This window comes from Chiloscyllium punctatum, chromosome 31, assembly GCF_047496795.1.
Source record: "Chiloscyllium punctatum isolate Juve2018m chromosome 31, sChiPun1.3, whole genome shotgun sequence".
NCBI classification, from domain to species: Eukaryota; Metazoa; Chordata; class Chondrichthyes; order Orectolobiformes; family Hemiscylliidae; genus Chiloscyllium; species Chiloscyllium punctatum.
Window position 1 is genome coordinate 79,283,470 of NC_092769.1, and position 21,435 is coordinate 79,304,904.

Sequence of the window (21,435 nt, forward strand, 5' to 3'; positions counted from 1 at the left end):
AGAGGGGTAAACGTCAGGAAGAAAGATGCATATAGCAGAGAAGCCGAGGAGAGCGCGAACACAACAGCTGGGTGGTGGGGGGGTGGGGGGGGGGGGGGGGGGTAGGGAGCCACCACTGCTCCAGCCTTACCTATGTATGGAGATCAGCAACTGTAGAACCTATATTCCACAACGCTCAGAGCTGCAGTACTCCAGCACATTAACTCATGTTGCTAAGGGGATCTTTGTGGAGACAGCTGGTTAACAGAATGTGCTGTTATGTGATTCAGGTGTTGCGACTGCACTGGCTCGCTGCACGATGCTAATTGCTATCTGCATAAAGCCATGTGTGCAGGCACAAAAGCTGGAGCGGATTCAGAGGTAACCGGAGGGAGCTTTGGTTTTCCTTACATCATTTCCACATCAGCTACAATACACATCGCTGACTCCCTTCCAATCTCCAGGGTATAACTCACTGTCGATGCTTTTTTAAAAATGCGTGTGGACCCAATTATCTGGCATTGACTCTGACCAACTCGTTTAAAAGTGCTTTACCCAAGGCCCTATGAGAGACATTCTGCCACTGTCCTCTCTACTTGGAAACAGCAACAATGACCGTCCACACCCAAGCATTGTTTGCTTAGGAACTAGCTTGAGGCACAGATTTAAGGAGGGCTTATCTGCCAACATTCGCCTCCATCTTGCCCCCACTCATTCCGTAAGGCAACAGCAATGTGTTAGACATATCCCAGTAAATCCAATCAAGACTTCAGGAGAAATCCCTTTACCCGGAGTGGGGAATTCACTCCCTCAGGGAAGGATTCAAGGTGAATATCATTGATATGTTTAAGAGAATGCAGAGGGGAGCTAAATAAACAGGAGGGAGAAAGAAATGGCTAGGGTGATGGGGACAATGAAGGAGGACAAGAGTGACGGAGAGCTGAATGGTCTCTTTCTGTGTTCTGTAGGACTCACTTCCAATGATACAACTTTAGACTTTAGATCAGATTAGGATTTAGAAACAACATGGGATGGGGGAGATGGGAGAGATCATTCCTCAGAGTGAATGAAGATTTGGCACTGACAAACATACCAACATTTACACAGTTGGGAAGAGCATTGCCAAGCATTGTATATCATAGCAATGCAGACAATTTGGGGTTTTATAACCGGCTTCCATGCTGTTGCACTCTCAAAGGGAATACCAAGGACATCCTGGAGAATTCCTCCATAAAAACAGCAACTGGTTTCACAGCAGCGCAGCAGAAATGCAAATGCTTACTCATGTCACCTTTGGTAGTTACAGCTGAGTCTGTTTCATTTACTTATTCAGTTTGTGCATTCCAGATGACAAAAACTCACTATGCAAAAATGTATTTCTTTGTTCACCCGAGCCCGTGATTTTATATCAATTACCTTCATCTGGTGCCCACAAGTTACCAATCAGCTGCCAGTGGAAATAAATAAGTAGATTACCTGTTAGCGATGCCAGCTAAGGAGTAAATATTGATTCCTGGACCCAAAGAACTAGACTGATCTTTTCCAAGGATGTTGTTGGATCACCTATATCAGCCGAAGACTTAACAGGGCCTCAGTTTAATATCTTGCTTGGTAGACTGGCACTGCAAGAGCCAGCCTGGATTATGTGCTGCAATATTTGGAGTGGGTTCAAACTCTCAACCTGAGAGAGAGCTTCATACCAAGTTCCAGCTGACAGCTGTAGTCAGCATGAGGGGCTGATTGGGCCACAAGACTATTTGGGGCCAAATCGAAGAGAGAAACAACTCCAAGATACCGCCATTTGGGGACAGCTTGGGTTTTTCGCTCTTGTTTTCCAGCTGAAAAGCCCAGCCTACAATTTACAGCAACAGAGAGAAAAAAAAGATCTGTTTCAGTGATCCAAGCATGAAAAACACTGACCCAAACTCCCTAGCGCCACCACCAATCCCAACAACTCATATGGAGTTTCACATCACCCTGTTCCAAAGAACAGGCACAATGTGCTCGAAACGTTAACTTAGTTTCCATCTCTACAGAAACTTGCCAGACCTGCTACGTTTCTGCAGCAATTTCTGTTTCTATTTCAGATCGCCAGCATCCATAGTATTTTGCTTTTGCTTCCTGACACAGATTGGTTCCAGTGCAGAAGCCTGAGCGCTGGGGTCATTGCAGTAAATGAGGGCCAAAAATCAGGTGTGGTGCAATCAGACAAGGATTTAAAAAAAAAGAACAGCAGGTTTCTGTGAATACGAAATGCGTGTTGGTGTTTGGGTCACCAATGTATCTGATAATTGGAAGAAATGCCTTTTTAAATTAAGAATTCAGAATGAACAAGGCTTCTTACAGCCACAGCTGAAAATGTGTTGCTGGAAAAACGCAGCAGGTCAGGCAGCATCCAAGGAACAGGAGAATTGACGTTTCGGGCATAAGCAACACATTTTCAGCTCTGACCTCCAGCATCTGCAGTCCTCACCTTTTTCTTACAACCACAGCCAATCCTCTTCAATTGCCACAGTCTCCGCCTCTCTCAGGGCAGTGCATATCCCAACAAGGGGATTTATTCTGAAACAGAACTTACACTTGCCTGGCCATCTTGCATATTCAAACCATCTACCAAAATTCTTTTCAGTCCCCAAGAGCAGAAAGCAAGAGATTTTGAATGGGGACCAAAACTTCATTCAAAAGACATGTTTTGTAGATGTTTATAAAGGTAGTGTGTGGAGACATAGTGAAAGGGAATAAGAGAGACAGAAAAATTAGGAGACAGAGAAAACACAAAGGATTTAAAATTAAGTGAGCTTATCAGTCAGGAGTATTACAGGTGATGAGGTCACGTTAGTGTACAAGATGTTGTACAGTGCAGGATCATCTCCCAATGTTAGAGAGCATTACCTTCCTAAACTACCCCTTTAAAATCCCCAGACATAGGTATGAGTCCTAGAGACCTGGGTAATGGTTATTTCACTCAGATATAAATGAGATGTGTGCCAGCATAAGTAGGAAGAAGCAAAGATTAACAAAACCGTGATCATGGTGCTTCAAGAATGAAGGCTGAGGGTAGGGGCAGAAGAGTTCCAAGCGCACTTTGTCCATGGCACTCTGCCAACCAATGGAGAGAGCTGCCACTGAGTGCACTGGGTTAGATACCTTGAGAAACAGGACATCCAATGGCACCAGGTGGAATCAGACAACTTAAAGGTAAGCTGAAATATACATTTTCACACAGAAGAACAGGAGGAGGCTATTCAACCCCTTGAGCCGGTTCATCTGTTTAATTTGATCATGGTCAACCTGCACGTTGACTTGGACCTGGTTTACAAGACACACCTGGAGGTATTCAATGAGCCATTGCTGCAACGTAGAGCTCTTACAATAGAATCTACATTGTACACCAATTTGTGCTGCTTCAAACAACTTAACAAAAACAGTCAGATGATGATGTGGAGGAAGGCCAGGGTGAGGTGTAACCTCAGGTGGAGGTGGATTAGTCAGTGAGGTCATGATTAAATAGCCCAGCCGGTGACACCCATGTCCCACAAACTAACAAAACAGGTCACGTTTAGCAATCAGAAAACGTTGCCTGGATGGTTTAGGGCTGGCCTGCCTACCACTAATAGAATCCTATTTAACAGAAACCAACAAGCTGCTTGCCTTGAGGCACACAGAAACTGCAAGTATGGTGTTTTGCCTTGGAAAACCCAAGGAGAAGTCGCTCTGATTGGAACTTTAAGGGACTTAAATGCACAACACAAGTAGTAAAGGCACTGAACAAGCAACAAGTCATTTTGAAGCACAGCCAAGGCCGGCAATTCCGCTCAGTACTCGGATGGCTTAAGTCCATTCAGCATCTCATATTTTCTGTAGTTAATAAGTACCAGGGAAAGGCAATCTCAGATCTACACTGAAATACATATGGCAGCCCTTGTGGTGCAGTGGTTCCGTCCCCACCTCTAAGCTAGGATGACGGGCTCAAGTCCCAGAACTGTGCAACATCATCTCTAAACCAGCTGATTAGAAAATATCTAAAAATGATTGTTCATTATAACCAGAAGTACAGGTGGTTCTTTGGGCAACATGTTCGACTGACGCAGCAACTGGAGGTCAGAATTTCTTTACATTACTTGGTTAGGCCCAGAACCAAAACAGGGGTGGCACGGTGGCTCAGTGGTTAGCAGTGCTGCCTCACAGTGCCAGAGACCCAGGTTTGATTCCAGCCTTGGGAGACTGTGCAAAGTGTACACATTCTCCCCATGTCTGCATGGGTTTCCTCTGGGTGCTCCAGTTTCCTTCCAAAATCCAAAGATGCACAGGTTAGGTGAATTGGCCATGCTAAATTGCCCATAGTATTCAGGGATGTGTAGGTTAGGTACATTAGTTTGGGGTAAATGGAGGGTAAGGGAATGGGTCTGAGTGGGTTACTCTTCAGAGGCTCAGTGTGGACTTGTTGGGCCAAAGGGCCTGTTTCCATACTGTAGGAATTCTATGATTCTCTCTCCTCTCCACACTGTCAGGAGAAAGAACATTTAAGGAATAGCACCACTGTTCTATTTGAAAACGAATCTTCCAGTTCAGCGAGCAAACCTACATCCTGGTTAGACTCTATTCCATTAGGCAGATGTTTGAATACAAATATTATGTGCAATTCTGGTCTCCATCCTATAGGAACAATGTTGAGCTCACAGTCATAATTAGCAATGGTGCAGTTTTACACTCCTGATCTCTGTAGCGCTAGTTTAAATACATAACGACCTCAGAATACTGGAGAAACTCATCAAGTCTGGCAGCATCTGTGGAGAGAAAACATAGTTCATGTTTTGAGTCTGATATTTTTCCTTATTCATTTGACTCTGTTTTTCTCTCCACAGATAATGTCAGACATGCTAAGCTTCTTGGAGGACTTTCTATGCTTGTCTCAGAATGCCAATATCCATAGTATTTAACAAACATAACAATCTCGCCAGAAAAACCTCCCAGTTGATATTGTAAAACTTTCAAGTTCATTAGCTGCTGTTTTACTGTGTCGGTGGGTTTGTGGGCGACCATGATGCCCAGGGGTCTGAGCAGTCTGGCAGTCATTTCAGAGATGTCTTTGATGTAGGGGGAGTGGCTAGGGTTTCTGGATGTGTTTTATCTGCTTGTTTAGGTTTGTTGCTGAGAAATCGGCGGACTGTGTTCATTGAGTACCCATTCTTTTTGAATACATTGTATAGGTGATTTTCCTCTGCTCTTCGTAGTTCCTCTGTGCTGCAGTGTGTGGTGGCTTGTTGAAATAATGTTTTAATGCAGCTTCATTGGTGGACATTGGGAAGATTGCTTCTATAGTTCATTATTTGGTCCATGTGTTGTTTTCCTGTAGACGCAGGTTGGATGATTGGCAGAGCTGTTTGTCCGTGTCCCAAACCCAAATTTTGTGTTCGCTACATTTAGGACACCTTTGTCATCACTAAACGAAACAAATTTAGAGGAAACCTTCAAGACCATCAATAATACCCTTACTGGTATAAAATTCACTAAAGAGGAGGAAAACAACAACAAACTGCCATTCCTAGAAGTTGCAGTAGAGCAAACAGCCAATAGGGAACTTCAAACCAGTATCTACAGGAAAACAACACATACAGACCAAATATTGAACTACAGATCCACAAACGAAGCTGCAATAGAACATTATTTTGACAAGCCACCACACACTGCAGCACAGAGGAATTATGCAGAGCAGAGGAAAATCACCTATACAGTGTATTCAAAAAGAATGGGTACTCAATGAACACAGTCTGCTGATTTCTCAGCGACAAACCCAAACAAGCAGATAAAACACATCCAGAAACCCAAGCCAATCTCCCCAAATCAAAGACATCTCCGAAATGACTGCCAGACTACTCAGACCTCTTGTATCATGGTTGCCCACAAACCCACCAACACACTAGAACAGCAGCTAATTGAACTTGAAAGACCCTATACAGACAAGCAAAACTCTTGTCATTTACAAAATACCTTGCAAGAACTGTAACAAACACTACATTGGACAAACAGGCAGAAAACTAGCCACCAGGATACATGAACATTAACTAGCCACAAAAAGACATGACCAACTTTCACTATATCTTTACATACAGATGAGGAAGGACACCACTTCGACTGGGACAACACATCCATCCCAGAACAAGACAAACGGAGACATGCAGGAGAATTCCTAAAAGCATGGCATTCTAACCGGAACTCTACCAATAAATGCATTGACTTGGTTCCCATCGACCACCCTATGAGAAAATGAACAGGAAATGACATCACCACAGGAAATGATGTCCGCAACCCAAGGAAACCTAACCACATGAATAAAAAGCAGACCATACTATCAGTGGTTCATCCAGAAGCTCACTGATGTTACCTAGTGTGGTGACAAAACGTCTGAAAACAAACTTTCCAGCTCAGCGAGCAAACCTACATCCTGGTTAGACTCTATTCCACCCTATTCCATTAGGCAGATGTTTGAATACAAACATTATATGCAATTCTGGTCTCCATCCGATAGGAATGATGTTGTGAAATTTGAAAGGGCTCAGAAAAGATTTACAAGGATGTTGCCAGGGTTAAAGGGTCTGAGCTACACGGAGGGGCTGAATAGGCTGGGGCTGTTTTTCCTGGACCATCAGAGGCTGAGGGGTGACCTGAAAGAGGTTTATGAAATCATGAGAGGCATGAATAGGGTAAATGGTCAAGGTCTTTTCCCTGGGGTGGGGGAGTCTAGAACTAGACAGTATAGGTTCAATTTGAGAAGGGAAAAATTTAAAAGGGACCTAAGGGGCAACTTTTTCATGCAAAGGATGGTATGTGTATGGAATAACCTGCCAAAGGAAGTGCTGGAGGCTGCTACAATTACATTTAAAAGGCATCTGGATAGGTATATGAATAGGAAGGGTTTGGAGAGATATGGGCCAAGTACTGGCAAATGGGACTAGATTAGGTTACAATATCTGGTTGGCATGGACAATGTGGACAGAAGGGTCTGTTTCCATGCTGTACATCTCTGTGACTCTATGACCTACAAATAGATTCAAGGACAGCTTGTTCCCTGCTGTTATCAGACTTTTGAATGGACCTCTCAAATGCTAATTCTGATCTCTTTTTCTGCACTTACTCTGTGACTGTAACTCTGTATCCTGCACTGTCCTGCCAACACCAGTGCATGGTACCATCTGCCTGTACAGCACACAAAACAACACTTCACTGTATTTTGGTACAGGTGACAACAATAAATCAAACTCAAACACAACTGTAAAGTGGATATTTGACCAAAGTCAATTGATTGCCTATTGTTCCTGTCACTGGAAATCAGAACCACTCAAGTGCTGTGAATCTGCCATGGAAACTGCAGTTTCTCTCACACACAATTTAACATGAACAAGTATACTACCATCAGCATAACAGAATGACTGTCACACATACAAAGCAGCTTTATTACAAGCTGCCAGACATGGCTGAATCTTCGACGGTCCATGGACAGTTCTGATTCCCCTAACTAAGGGAAAACATACTGTGGAGAAGCTGATGTTGCACTGTGGCGGACAAAGTTAAAAATCACAACACCAGGTTATAGTCCAACAGGTTTATTTGGAAGCACTAGCTTTCAGAGCGCTGCTCAAAAGCTAATGCTTGGAAGCATACTGGCAGTGGAGGCAATCCAGAGAAAGCTCACTATATTTATCCCAGGTATGGAGTGACTGTCTTATGAGGAGAGAATGACTTACTTGGGCTGGTATTGATTGGAAAATGAAAGGAGACCTTATTGAAATATCTAAGATTCTTCAGGAAGCTGACAGGGTAGATGCAGGGAGTCTAGGACCAGAAATCATAATCTCAAAGTCAAGGGTGACTAATGAGGACAGAGGAGGATGAGTGCATTTGTGGAATTCTTTACGGCAGAGGGCTTATGGTAGAAGCTGGGTTGTTAAGTATATTCAAGATTGGAATAGACAGATTTTTAATCAATAAGAGACTCAATGGTTATGGAAAAAGGCAGGAAAGTGGAGCTGAGGATTGTCAGATTAGTCATGATTTCACCAAATGGCAGAACAGACTCAATGGGCTGAATGTCCTACTTCTGCTTTGACACATCTTGTGTTCACCCAAATCAGAGGGCTGTACAGGGCAAGCCAGGAATTTAGAACATAGAACAATATAGCGCAGTACAGGCCCTTTGGCCCTCGATGTTGCGCCGATCCATGCCCACCTAACCTACACTAGCCCACTATTCTCCATATGCCTATCCAATGCCCGTTTAAATGCCCATAAAGAGGGACAGTCCACCACTGCTACTGGCAGGGCATTCCATGAATACACGACTCGCTGAGTAAAGAATCTACCCCTAACATCTGTCCTATACCTACCACCCCTTCATTTAAAGCTATGCCCCCTCGTAATAGCTGACTCCATACGTGGAAAAAGGTTCTCATGGTCAACCCTATCTAAACCCCTAATCATCTTGTACACCTCCATCAAGTCACCCCTAAACCTTCTTTTCTCCAATGAAAACAGCCCCAGTGCCTCAGCCTTTCCTCATACGATCTTCCTACCATACCAGGCAGCATCCTGGTAAACCTCTTCTGCACCCGTTCCAGTGCCTCCACATCCTTCCTATAGTATGGCGACCAAAACTGCACACAATACTCCAGATGCGGCCGCACCAGAGTCTTATACAACTGCAACATGACCTCAGGACTCCGGAACTCAATTCCTCTACCAATAAAAGCCAGTACGCCATATGCCTTCTTCACCGCACTATTTACCTGGGTGGCAACTTGCAGAGATCTGTGTACATGGACACCAAGATCCCTCTGCTCATCCACACTACCAAGTATCCGACCATTAGCCCAGTACCCCATCTTTTTGTTACTCATACCAAAGTGAATCACCTCACACTTACCCACATTGAACTCCATTTGCCACCTTTCTGCCCAGCTCTGCAGCTTATCTATATCCCGCTGTAACCTGACACATCCTTCCTCACTGTCAACAACTCCACCGACTTTTATATCATCACAAACTTTCTCACCCAGACTTCTAGCCCCTCCCCCAGGTCATTTATAAAAGTGACAAACAGCAATGGTCCCAAAACAGATCCTTGTGGAACACCGCTAGTAACTGCACTCCAAGATGAACCTTTACCATCAACTACCACCCTCTGTCTTCTTCCAGCCAGCCAATTCCTAATCCAAACCTCCAACTCACCCCCAATGCCATACCTCCATATTTTTTGCAGTAGCCTACCATGGGGAACCTTATCAAACGCCTTACTAAAATCCATATACACCACATCTACCACTTTACCCTCGTCCACCTCCTTAGTCACCTTCTCAAAGAAGTCAATAAGAATTTGACACTGCAACTTGATGTATTCCTGGTTGAAGAGGTAGGGGGGGATTAATCTCCCCAAACCTTTTGACCCAAGATTTCTCAGGATAGATAGGCAAGTTCACAAGGCACCTTCCTGAATGCAGCAGAGAAGCAAATATCTTCAAATTTTCTGGCCAATATCTATCTCTCATCCAATACCAAAGTCACAGGATCTGCTCTTTAATCTCATTCCTGGAACTCTGGTTTGCACAGACTGAATTCTGCAGTTCCAACATTGCAATAGAGTCCTCATTTCAAACAAAATGCCTTGATTGACTGTAAAACACTTGAGGATGTTCTGACATCACGAAATATATTCTATAAATGCACTTTCTTTCCTCCAATACATGACAGATATTTCCACAGTCAGTGTTGACTGTTAAATATCCACCAGTCTCTTAGCAATGAGGCCTACCATAAAGTGAGAAATACATCAGTCTTACACTGAGTAGGGTTGCTGAATATTATCCACCTGACCGGGAATGCATCTTGTGCCACGACATACAAAAGAACATTCTAATCAGAGTTAGAACTCAAAATGATTGATGGTCCTATGTCAGTCAATTCCAGCCAAACATTATCAAACTTTATTCTATTTCTCATTTTCACAAAATACTTGAAAATTTCTGACTGTCATTCATCAGAACCATTTTACAATCACTAGGTGTGGGAGCGGGGAAATGCACAATGAAGTGTTTGTCGCTCTTTGCCAGGATACTGGTTCCACAGTCACAAAGGCCTCTGCGTCTGAGACACTAGTAAAGGACATAAAGAAAGTTAATACTGAACATTGTCCTCACTCAATTGCCACACACTTGCCTGGTCAAAAAGGTTAGCTCAGCAGTAGATCAGTCATCAGGTAAGTGCTGTTATTCAGCTCAAAACAGTAAACAAATAGGCTGGTAAGATGGATGTTAAAGGGCCCACAAAGAGCAGTATTGGAAGAAAGTGGGCTTCCCTAATGTCTTGGGCCCAGTTTCCTCTCTGGACCAGCATCCCTGTAACAAGAGTTTGCTGTCTGAGATTTGGATGTTATGTTTGCTGTCATAATAATTCCATAGGTTATGAAACGCCCTGACAATCTGAGAACGGTCTTCATCAGCTACTACTTCCTTCTCTCCCTAACGCAAGGGTGCTGATGGCACCAGTTTACATCAGCTAACTTCATACACCCTGCTTTTCATTTCTTCACCTGCTGCCTCCACACAAGCAGGAATGACAGTAATCAAAGCGATAAAGAACTGTTGTCTGACGGGGGCTTCCCAATGTTTACCCAAATCTCCAGGATGTGACTTATGGCATGCCACTCCCTCTCTTTGAGGATGCCCTTTGTTATACCTCAACTTGAACTTTTTTTAACTTAAGTAGAAGAAACATTGATTTAGAGCTGATCATGGATCCGTTCTGGCAGCTCTCTGCTGCAATGTGAACCAACATTAGCTATTTGGACTGAGAACAAAATCTGTCAACACTTCACAAAGTTCGAGGCAATTTGAAATCATAGGGTAAGTAAGAAATTTCACCAATATTGATCACTTCTGTATTATAGGAACTAGGAATGTATGTCATGTATTTAAATCTCTGAACATATGAGAGGCAATCAATACAATGTACAAATCACGACTTGATGTTAGCACCTAAATCTTCAAAATGTTAAACCTACTTTAATTCCAGCAGTGTTGCACAACCAGCTTATAACATATTTTAACAGTTTTCAGAAACAAATATCACAAATCACAAAACATCAATTCAACAAACATCCTTTAACTCATTTTTTAAGCAAGATTCTAATCAAGAGTTTGACTGACATTCCGAAACTCTTGGCCATATGGTGGCTCAGTGGTTAGCACTGCTGCCTCACAACGCCAGAAATCCGAGTTCAATTCCACCCTCGGACGACTGTGCAAACTTCACACAGGCATTCTCTCCGCACTTTCGGCATGGATTGCCTCTTACAGTCCAAAGACGTACAGGTTGGGTGAATTGGTCATGCTTTTGCCCATAGTGTGCAAGCTAAGTGGTTTAACCATAGGAAATGTACAGATTGGATGCTTGTTGGTGAGTCAGTGTGGATTCAGTCATACAGATGTACAGCACGGAAACAGATCCAACTTGTCCAGACCGACCAGATATCCCAACCCAATCGAGTCCCACCTGCCAGCACCTGGCCCATATCCCTCCAAACCCTTCCTATTCATATACCCATCCAGATGCCTTTCAAATGTTGCAATTGTACTAGCCATCACCAATTCTTCTGGCAGCACATTCCATACATGTACCACTTTCTGCATGAAATGTTGCCCCTTAGATCTCTTTTATATCCTTCCCCTCTCACCCTAAACCAATGCCCTCTAGTTCCCCGACCCCAGGGAAAAGACTTTGCCTATTTACCCTATCCATGTCCCTCATGATTTTATTAACCTCTATAAGGTCACCTCAGCCTCTGACACTCCAGGGAAAACAGCCCCAGCTTTTCTTTTAGATTAGATTACTTACAGTGCGGAAACAGGCCCTTCAGCCCAACAAGTCCACACCGACCCGCCAAAGCGCAACCCACACATTCCCCTACATTTACCCCTTTACCTAACACTACGGGCAATTTAGCATGGCCAATTCACCTGACCTGCACATTTTTTGGATTGTGGGAGGAAACCGGAGCACCCGGAGGAAACCCACGCAGACACGGGGAGAACGTGCAAACTCCACACAGTCAGTTGCCTGAGTCGGGAATTGAACCCGGGTCTCTGGTGCTGTGAGGCAGCAGTGCTAACCACTGTGCCACCTTGCCGCCCACAATGCTTGTTCAACCTCTCCCTATAGCTCAAATCCTCCAACCCTGGCAAAATCCTTGTAAGTCTTTTCTGAACCCTTTCAAGTTTCACAACATCTTTCTGGTCGGAAGGAGACCACAACTGCATGCAATGTTCCATCAGTGGCCTAACCAATGTCCTGAACAGCCGCGACATGACTTCCTAACTCCTGCACTCAATACTCTGACCAATAAAGAAAAGAATACCAACACCTTCTTCACAATTCTATCTACCTGCGACTTGACTTTCAAGGAGCTCTGAACCTGCATTCCAAGGTGTCTCTGTTCAGCAACACTTCCACAGACCTTACCATTAAGTGCATAAGTCTTGACTCAATGGGCCATACTGTACGAATTCTATGATTCTATATTTGTTTTATCTGTGATGTCCTCATCATTGTCTCTTGATACTAACAGTTCCTGTACAGCCCTGTTAGTCTATGATTTATCAAAAGGTTTCTACAGTATAACAACTGAAAGATTCCATTGAGCAAACCTCATCCAAGGAAGCCGGTTGCAATTGCTCGAATTATCTTCAATATGGTTCTGTTCTAACAAGGACCACCATCCTCTGCCATGTCTTTCTAGCCAGACCGAGAAACACACCAAATGAGATGGCAGTGAGCTTCACAGGCCAGGAAGACCAGAGGTTCATTGCCAATTAGCTGCTCTCTGGTAGATGGGGAAAAATCAGGGCAGACTCTGCAGTTCCCTTTCCTGTACTTACTTGCCAGTCCAATTAACTGTAACAATAATGAGGTATAGGGAAAGCAATGGTAGATTTTGTTCAGACTGAAAAGAAAATCCAGGCTCCTTTTCCTGGAGGACACACTGTACTAATTAATGCAGTGAAGGAAAAGAGATACCAAGGCAGGCTTGTCTGTTTTGTGTCTGCTTGCAACATTCAATCTGCTTTCACATCCCAAGAGACTGGCTCAGTAACAAATTCAACTGACCAAAAGTAAAGCATGTAAACAAGAGAGCTTCCGGCATAACCACACTCACCCACATGGGGGAGGGGGTACACAACTTTCACTTATGACTCATAAAACATCAACGCTCTTTGTTTATTTTTTAAAAATTCACTGAATTGAACAAGACAACAATTCTACATCACGAACTGTATAGAGATATAGCAACCAACAGAAAATACTAAAAAGAGACAAAACACACTTCCCTTGAGATCTCTCAGAATTCAATGAAACTATGAAGCACTTCATCTTTCCCAAGCTTTCAACCACAACACTCACTTGTCCAGGCTTCTACAAACCATCAATGTTTGAAAACAGTCATATTGGACTTGAAATGTTAATGCTGTTTCACAGATGTTGCCAGACCTCCTGAGTTTCTCAAGCACTTTGTTTTTATTTCAGATAGATATCGAGCATCACTTGTCCTCCACAGTCAGCAAGATGCACTTCAGGTTCTATGTTCACACCCAGCTACCCCCAAACCTGTCAATTCCCTCAGTTGAGGGGCAGAAGGGGCAGAGAACAGAGACACAAAATCCATCAACATGAATTTACAAAGGACCATGCAACATGACCTTAGACATTCCGGGTTCGGTTGAATCAGACAGGCGGGGAGGTTGACCGCAGGAGGGAAGGAAAGACCCCCTCTAAATATTTAATGCACTCCCAGGCACTGACATCCAAAGGTAATGACAGAAATAGGGCAGTGGCAAAACAAAGTTAGAGGGTAAACGTTGGGGGGGGGTGCACGAATGGAAGTGTGTTGAGAGGGGAGCAGACCCAAGAGATTGATACCCTCCCAACACAACACATACAATCCTTCCCCAAAATCGCAGGGTACCTAATCGGTGAATGTAAATCACAGAACAAATCATCTGCTAGAAAATACACTGGCAAGGGAGTTTAAATGATCTGTAAAGTGTAGAAGGGCTTACCTGATCAGACTCATTGAGTGGAGGTAACGGTGTTCTGGTGGTCATCTCTGGACTTTGAAAAGGGATCCCACACACGCACAGAGAGGAAACTAAAACTTTTTAAATAAAAAAAAGGGGGGGGGGGAGGAACACTAGAGAATATTTACAGCGCACAGAGACATCTAACTGCCCCTAAAACAAACTAGTTTGAAATCATCAAATATCAGGGACAAAAAAAACAGAATTGCAGCGTTGGTGCTGACAGGGAAGAGATTCCAGCAGAAAGAAAATCGTATAAAGATCATTAAAACTAACAAATAAAATTACAATAAAAGTTGCCCTGTCGGGATTGGAAAGGGCGAGGGGGGTCCTCACATCTGCGGCGGAACTGAGGCGCAACCCGGTTTGTTCTTCACTCGAGCCCCGAGGCTTCAGGGGCCGGGGAGGATTCCGGAGGGAGATCTCCGTCAAGTTGTGGGGTCAGGGGCTTGGGTCGGTGGGGGCGGGGGGGGGGTTAAAACACCAATACACACCCGGGGGTTTGTACCTTACTTTCACCTCCCTCTTTCCCCCACCCCCGTTACCCTCCTGCCCCGGTTCTTCCTATTGCCCCCTATCTCCTACTCCCTCCCTCTCGATGCCCGCCGGCGCCCGGACTTTCGCCTCTGAGGAGAAAGCCGGAACCCCACTCTCCCTCTCACTATCTGAACCCGGCAAGATGGCCGCCTCGGCAATCCTCGGCGGGTTCCGCCGTCTCCACCTCCCCACGATCCTAACGGACCTTCCCATCCGAACAGCCCCTCGGCCACCAACGAACCCTCTCGGCAATTTCCGCCATACACCTCCGTCCCGCCCAGGGATGGGGGTGGTGCGTTCGGGAACCTTCGGTCGTTTCGGAATAGTTCGTGGGAGGAAAGCTACGTCACAGGCGGGTTATCTTTTCCAGGGAGCGCTTTCGGTCCTTCTCGGTTCTTTCTGGAACCCGAGCACGGCTTTCGGCTCGTTCCGGAGATGATCGGTCTTTTCCGCCGTCATATCGATATTGCAGGATGAATGAGTGGAGGAAGGGAGTGGGTTGAGGAAACATATAAAAAAACATGCAAGCAGATAGTGTTAGATGGGGAGGAGGAGGACTTGAACTTGAAGAGAAATGGGATGGAGCAGTTGAGAGATGTGAACCTACAAACCCATCAGGGTGATGACCACATCATGTTCAAATCTCCAGCCTTTGCAGTCCACTGCTTTTATAGCTCAGTTTGTGATACAGAGTGATGCCAGCACTGTGGGTTCAATTCTTACATAGTTTGAGATTACTATGAGGGTTTCTCCTTCTCAAACTAGTAGCAAATTGCTGCAGATGCTGGAATCTGTACTGAAGACAACAAATGTTGGGGTTATCTGATGAAGATTCATCTCGACTCAAAACTTTAGCTGACTCTCTCTCCATGGATGCTGCATGGCCAGCTGTGATTGCCAGCATTTATTGTTTTCAGTATCCTTCTCAACCTCTCCCTTCATTGTCAGTTATCTATCTGTCTCTCTCTCTCTCGCTCGCTAATGAGAGAGCCAGCCCTATGGTCTGGTAAGACTATGGTGACTTTACCTTTTTTATTGCATTGAATGGATTGTTTGGCCTCTTCCTAGTCTAGAATGAATGTTCCTTTCAGCCAATAAAGTATTTTTTTGAAATATAATCCTGTTATAGTGTCAGAAAACTGGCAGTAAATTTGTGCACCAAACATGGTCTGATAACAACTAGATCATCTATTTTAATTTCAGTATAAAAATGTTGTATGTTGACTCCAGCTGCTTCATCAATGACCTTCCCTCTACTTTAAGGTCAGAAGTAGGGATGTTCACTGATGATTTCACAAAGTTCAATTCTTGCATCTCCTCAGATACTGAAGCAGTCCATGTCCAAATGCAGCAAGTGCTAGACAATATACAGTTGTTAAATGACAAATAATATTCATGACACACAACTGTCAGACAATAAGCATCTTCAACAAGAGAAAATCAAACCATCACCTCTCGTCATTCAATGCCATGACCTTCACTGAATCTCCTACTATAAACATCCTGATGAGAATGAGCCATGTAAGTACTGTGGCTACACAAAAGCAAGTCAGAAACTGCAGCAAGTTGTGAAATCAAAACTCTGAAACTCCCTCCCTAACAGCATTGTGAATATCCCAACAGCACAAGGACTGCAGTGGCTCAAGAAGGCAACTCACCACCACCTTCTCAAGGGGCAACTTAGGACAGGCAGCAAATTCTGGCCCAACCAGCAATGCCCATATTTTATGAATGAATGAATAAAAGAAAAAGACTTTATAAGTGCAGAAATAAACTGGGACTTAGTCCCTTCTCCAAGCAAAAGACCAAAGCATATTGCCATTTGAAAGTGGTTGCTATGTACAAATCAGCCAGTTCTTTGGCCTACAATACAACCAGGAGGAGAAAATGAGGACTGCAGATGTGAAGGTCAGAGTTGAGAGTGTGGTATGACCATTCCCTCTGCGACTCCCTTGTCAGATCTACACCGCACACCAGTCCACACCCCATTCCCGGCACCTTCCCCTGCCACTGCAGGAAGTGCAAAACCTGCACCTACACCTCCCCCCTCACTTCCGTTCAAAGGCCCCAAAGGATCCTTCCACATCTTACTCTCCATTAACCAACTAACCATGGATATCAACAACAAGCCCACCTCCTCCCACCCTACCTCCTGTAAAAACACCATCCCTTATTCCCAATTCCTCTATCTGTTTCCAGGATGACCAATTCCACTTAGAAAATCCCAGATGGCCTCCTTATTCCAATATCACAATATTCCTTCCCACGTGGTTGACGATGCCCTCCAGCACATCTCCTCCACTTCCCGCCCGTCCGCCCTTGAACCCCACCTCTCCTAACAAGGACAGAACCCCCAGTCCTCACCTTATACCCCACCAACCTCCATATACATCGCATCATCCTCTGCCACCTACAAACGGACCTCACCACCAGAGATATGTTTCCTTTCCCACCCCTGTCAGTGTTCCTAAGAGACCATTCCCTCTATGACCCCCTTGTCATTTCTTTTCTTTCATATATTTAAGTGCATTGTTTGGTTTTAATTAGTTGATATAAAGCTAAGGCTTACAATGGCAGGGGACTTCAGACCTGTGGCATGTGCCTCTTGCTTGATGTGGGAGCTCAGGGACGTGGCTGACATTTCTGACTCTTACACTTGCAAGAAGTGTGTCTAGCTGCAGCTCTTGTTCAACCACATGACGACTCTGGAGCTGCAGATTGACTCACAGTGGAGCATCCATGATGCCGAGGAGGGAGTGGATAGCACATTTAGTGAACTGGACACACCGCAGTTTCGAGTTGTTGAGAGAGAGACAGTGGATGGGTGACAAAAAGGCAGAAAAAGAGTAGGAAGGGAGTGCAGGTGTCCCCTGCGGTCATCTCCCTCCAAAACAGGTATACCGTTTTGGATACTCATGGGGGAGATGGCTCACCAGGGGAGGGCAGCAATTGCCAAGATCATGGCACCGTGGCAGGCACTGCTGTTCAGAAGGGCGGGTAAAAGACTCATAGGGCCACAGTCATAGGGGATTCTATTGTAAGGGGAGTAGATAGGCGGTTCTGTGGCTGAAAATGGGACTCCCGAATGGTATGTTGCCTCCCAAGTGCTTGAGTCAGGGATGTCACCAATCGGCTGCAGAGCATTCTAAAAGGGGAGGGTGAACAGCCAGTTGTTTTGGTGCATATAGACACCAACAATATAAGTAGAAAACGAGATGAGGTCCTGAAAGCAGAATTCAGGGAGCTAGGAGAGAAGTTAAAAAGGAGGACCTCAAAGGTAGTGCCATGTGCTAGCCAGTGTAGAGATGAAAAAATAGGCAGGATGAACACATGGCTTGAGGGATGATGTAGGAGGGAGGGGCTCAGATTTGTTGGACATTGGTTCCGGTTCTGGGGAAGGTGGGATTATTACAAATTGGACAGTCTACACCTGAACCAGACTGGAACTAATGTCCTTGGGGGAGTTTTTGCTACTGCTGTTGGGGAGGTTTTAAACTAATATGGCAGGGGGCTGAGAACCAGAAGAGAAAACAAGTAGGCAGTGAGGTGGAAACTGGAGACTGTAAGAATCAGGAAGTTAGCATTAATAAGGGGAAGAGTAGGCATGGAGCAGATGACTGGTGGCCTGAATGCAAGGAGTATAGTGGGTAAGGCAGATGAACTTAGGGCTTGGATTGGTGCCTGGGAGTATGATGTTATTGCAATCACAGAGACTTTGTTGAACGAAGAGCATGATTGGCAACTAAATGTTCCAGGATATAGTCGCTTCAGACAGGACAGGGAGGGAAGTAAAAGGGGGGGAGGTGTTGTGTTGCTGGTCAGGGATAATATCACAGCTGTGCTAAAGGAGGACACTATGGAGGGCTTGAGTGGTGAGGCATGATGGGTGGAGCTGAAAAATAAGAAGGATGCAGTTACATTGTTCTGGCTATATTACAGGCCTCCCAACAGTGAGCATGAGGTAGAAGAACAAATAGGTAAACAGATTATGGAAAGATATAGAGGCAACAGGGCAGTGGCGATGGGAGACTTTAATTTTCCGAACATTGACTGAGATACACTTAGTGTCAGAGGTCTGGATGGGACAGAATTTGTAAGAAGCATCCAGGAAAGTTTTTGAGAGCAGTATGTCAATAGTCCGACAAGGGAAGGAGCCATATTGGACCTGATGTTGGGGAATGAGCCAGGCCAGGGTAGAAGTTGCAGTGGGGGATTTCTTTGGGAACAGTGACCACAATTCTGTAAGTTTTAGAATACTCATAGACAAAGATGATAGTGGTCCTAAGGGAAGAGTACTAAACTGGGCCAAGGCCAATTATATCCGAATTAGGCAGGAGCTGGGAAATATGGATTGGACACAGCTATTTGAAGGGAACTCCACATTTGAGATGTGGGAGGCTTTCAAAGATAGGTTAAAGATAGTGCAGGATAGGCGTGTCTCATTGAAAGCAAAGGATAGGAATGGCAAGAGTCGTGAACCGTGGATACCAGGAGAAATTGTACGACTAGCCAAGAGGAAAAGGGAAGCGTACGTAAGGTCCAGGCAGCTAAGAACAGAACAGGCCCTGGAGGAATATCAGGAGAGTAGGACCAGTCTTAAACAAGGAATCAAGCGGGCTAAAAGGGGTCATGAAATAGCTTTAGCAAGCAGAATTAAGGAGAATCCCAAAGCATTTTATTCTGATATAAGAAGCAAGCAGACAACTAGAGAAAGGATTGGTTCACTAAAGGATAAGGAGGGAAGGCTGTGTGTTGAACTTGAGAGAATGGGTGAGATTCTGAAAGATTACTTTGCATCAGTGTTCACTGAGGAGAGGCACATGATGAATGTTGAGATTAGAGATAGAAGTTTGGTTACTCTGGATCATGTTGACATAAGTAGGGAAGATGTGTTGAGTAGGCTAGAGATTATTAAGGTAGATAAATCCCCAGGACCGGATAGGATCTATCCCAGGTTGCTGAGGGAGGCAAGAGAGGAAATAGCTGGGGCCCCGACAGATATCTTTATAGCATCCTTAACTACAGGTGAGGTGCCGGAGGACTGGAGAGTTGCTCATGTTGTCCCCTTGAACAAGAAGGGATATTCCAGGTGACTACAGAGCAGCGAGCCTGATGTCAGTGGTAGAAAAAGTACTGGAGAAGGTACTGAGGGATAAAATCTATTTATATTTGGGAAAGAATGGACTTATCAGTGATAGGCAACATAGCTTTGTGCAAGGGAGATCGTGCCTTACCAACCTAATAGAGTTCTTTGAGGAAGTGACCAAGTTGATAGATGAATGAAGGGCTGTTGATGTCATATACATAGACTTTAGTAAGGTGTTTGATAAAGTTCCCCATGGTAAACTAATGGGAGAAAGTGAAGTCACATGGTGTGCAGGGTGTTGTAGCCAAGTGGATAAAGAACTGGTTGATCAACAGGAGACGGAGAGTAGTAGTTGAAGGGAGTTTCTCAAAATGGAGAAAGGTGACCAGTGGTGTTCCACAGGGGTCAGTATTGGGGCCACTGTTGTTTGTGATCTACATCAATGATCTGGAAGAGGGCATTGTTGGTCTGATCAGCAAGTTTGCAGATGACACAAAGATTGGTGAGTAGCTGAAAGCATAGGGGACTGTCAAAGAATACAGGAGAATATAGATAAACAGGGGAGTTGGGCAGAGAAGTGGCAGATGGAGTTCAATCCAGGCAGATGTGAGGTGATGCATTTTGCAAAGTCTAATTCTAGAGCAAATTATACAGTAAACGGAAGAGCCTTGGGAAATGTTGATGAGCAGAGAGATCTGGGAGTTCAGAACCATTATACCCTGAAGATTACTGCACAGGTGGTTAGAGTGGTCAAGAAGGCATATGGTATGTTTGCCTTAATCGGATGGGGTAATGAATATAAGAGCTGACAGATCATGTTAAAATTGTACAAGACATTGGTTCAGCCGCATTCAGAATACTGTGTACTGTTCTGGTCACCACATTACCAAACGGATGTGGACGCTTTGGAGAGGGTGCAGAGAAGGTTTACGAGGATGTTGCCTGGTATGGAATGTGCTAGCTATGAAGAGAGGCTGAGTAATTGAGGATTGTTTTCATTAGAAAAAAGGAGATTGAGGGGGAACCTGATTGATGTTTACAAAATCATGAAGGGAATAGACAGGGTAGATAGAGATAAGCTTTCTCCCCAGGGTGAAGGATTCAATAACAAGAGGCCGCGCTTTCAAGGTGAGAGGTGAAAAGTTTTAACGGGGACACACGCGGCAAGTACTTTACACAGAGGGTGGTAGGTGCCTGGAACGCATTGCCAGCAGAGGTAGTAGAGGCAGGCACAGTAGATTCATTTAAGATGCGTCTGGACAGATGCATGAGGAGGTGAGGAGCAGAGGGATGCAGATGCTTAGGAATTGAGCGACAGGTTTGGACTGTGGATTTGGATCGGCTCAGGTTTGGAAGGTCGAAGGGCCATAGCTGAGCTGTAAATTTTCTTTGTTCTTTTTGTTCTTTGTCAGATCCATGCCCCCCACTAGCCCACACCCCACTCCCAGCACCTCCCCTACAAGTGCAAAACCTGCACCCACACCTCTCCCCTCACTTTCATCCAAGCAATTGCTGGAGATTAGAGTCGAGAATGTGGTGTTGGAAAAGCACAGCAGGTAAGGCAGCATCTCAGGAGCAGGAGAATCAATATTTCGGGCAAAAGCCCTTCACCAGGAATGAAGTTGATGCTTTGGGCAAAAGCCCTTCATCAGGAATGAGCTCCTGATGAAGGGCTTTTGCCCAAAATGTCTATTCTTCTGATCCTCGGAT

General features: G+C 44.7%; 1 protein-coding gene across 5 annotated transcripts in view; it reads right to left on the reverse strand.

The window, feature by feature from the left end:
- The window catches only part of mark2b (MAP/microtubule affinity-regulating kinase 2b), a 206,176-nt gene that overhangs the window by 159,676 nt on the left and 25,065 nt on the right, over positions 1–21,435 (reverse strand). For 4 of the 5 annotated variants that reach the window (XM_072551206.1, XM_072551203.1, XM_072551205.1 and 1 more), the window contains exon 1: positions 14,085–14,577. The exons of the other annotated variant lie outside the window; for it this stretch is intronic. In XM_072551206.1, coding sequence (XP_072407307.1) covers positions 14,085–14,129 — 45 coding nt within the window. In that variant the 5' untranslated portion in view covers positions 14,130–14,577. Of the gene's footprint in view, positions 1–14,084; positions 14,578–21,435 lie in introns of those variants that run through there. 5 annotated transcript variants of the gene reach the window in all.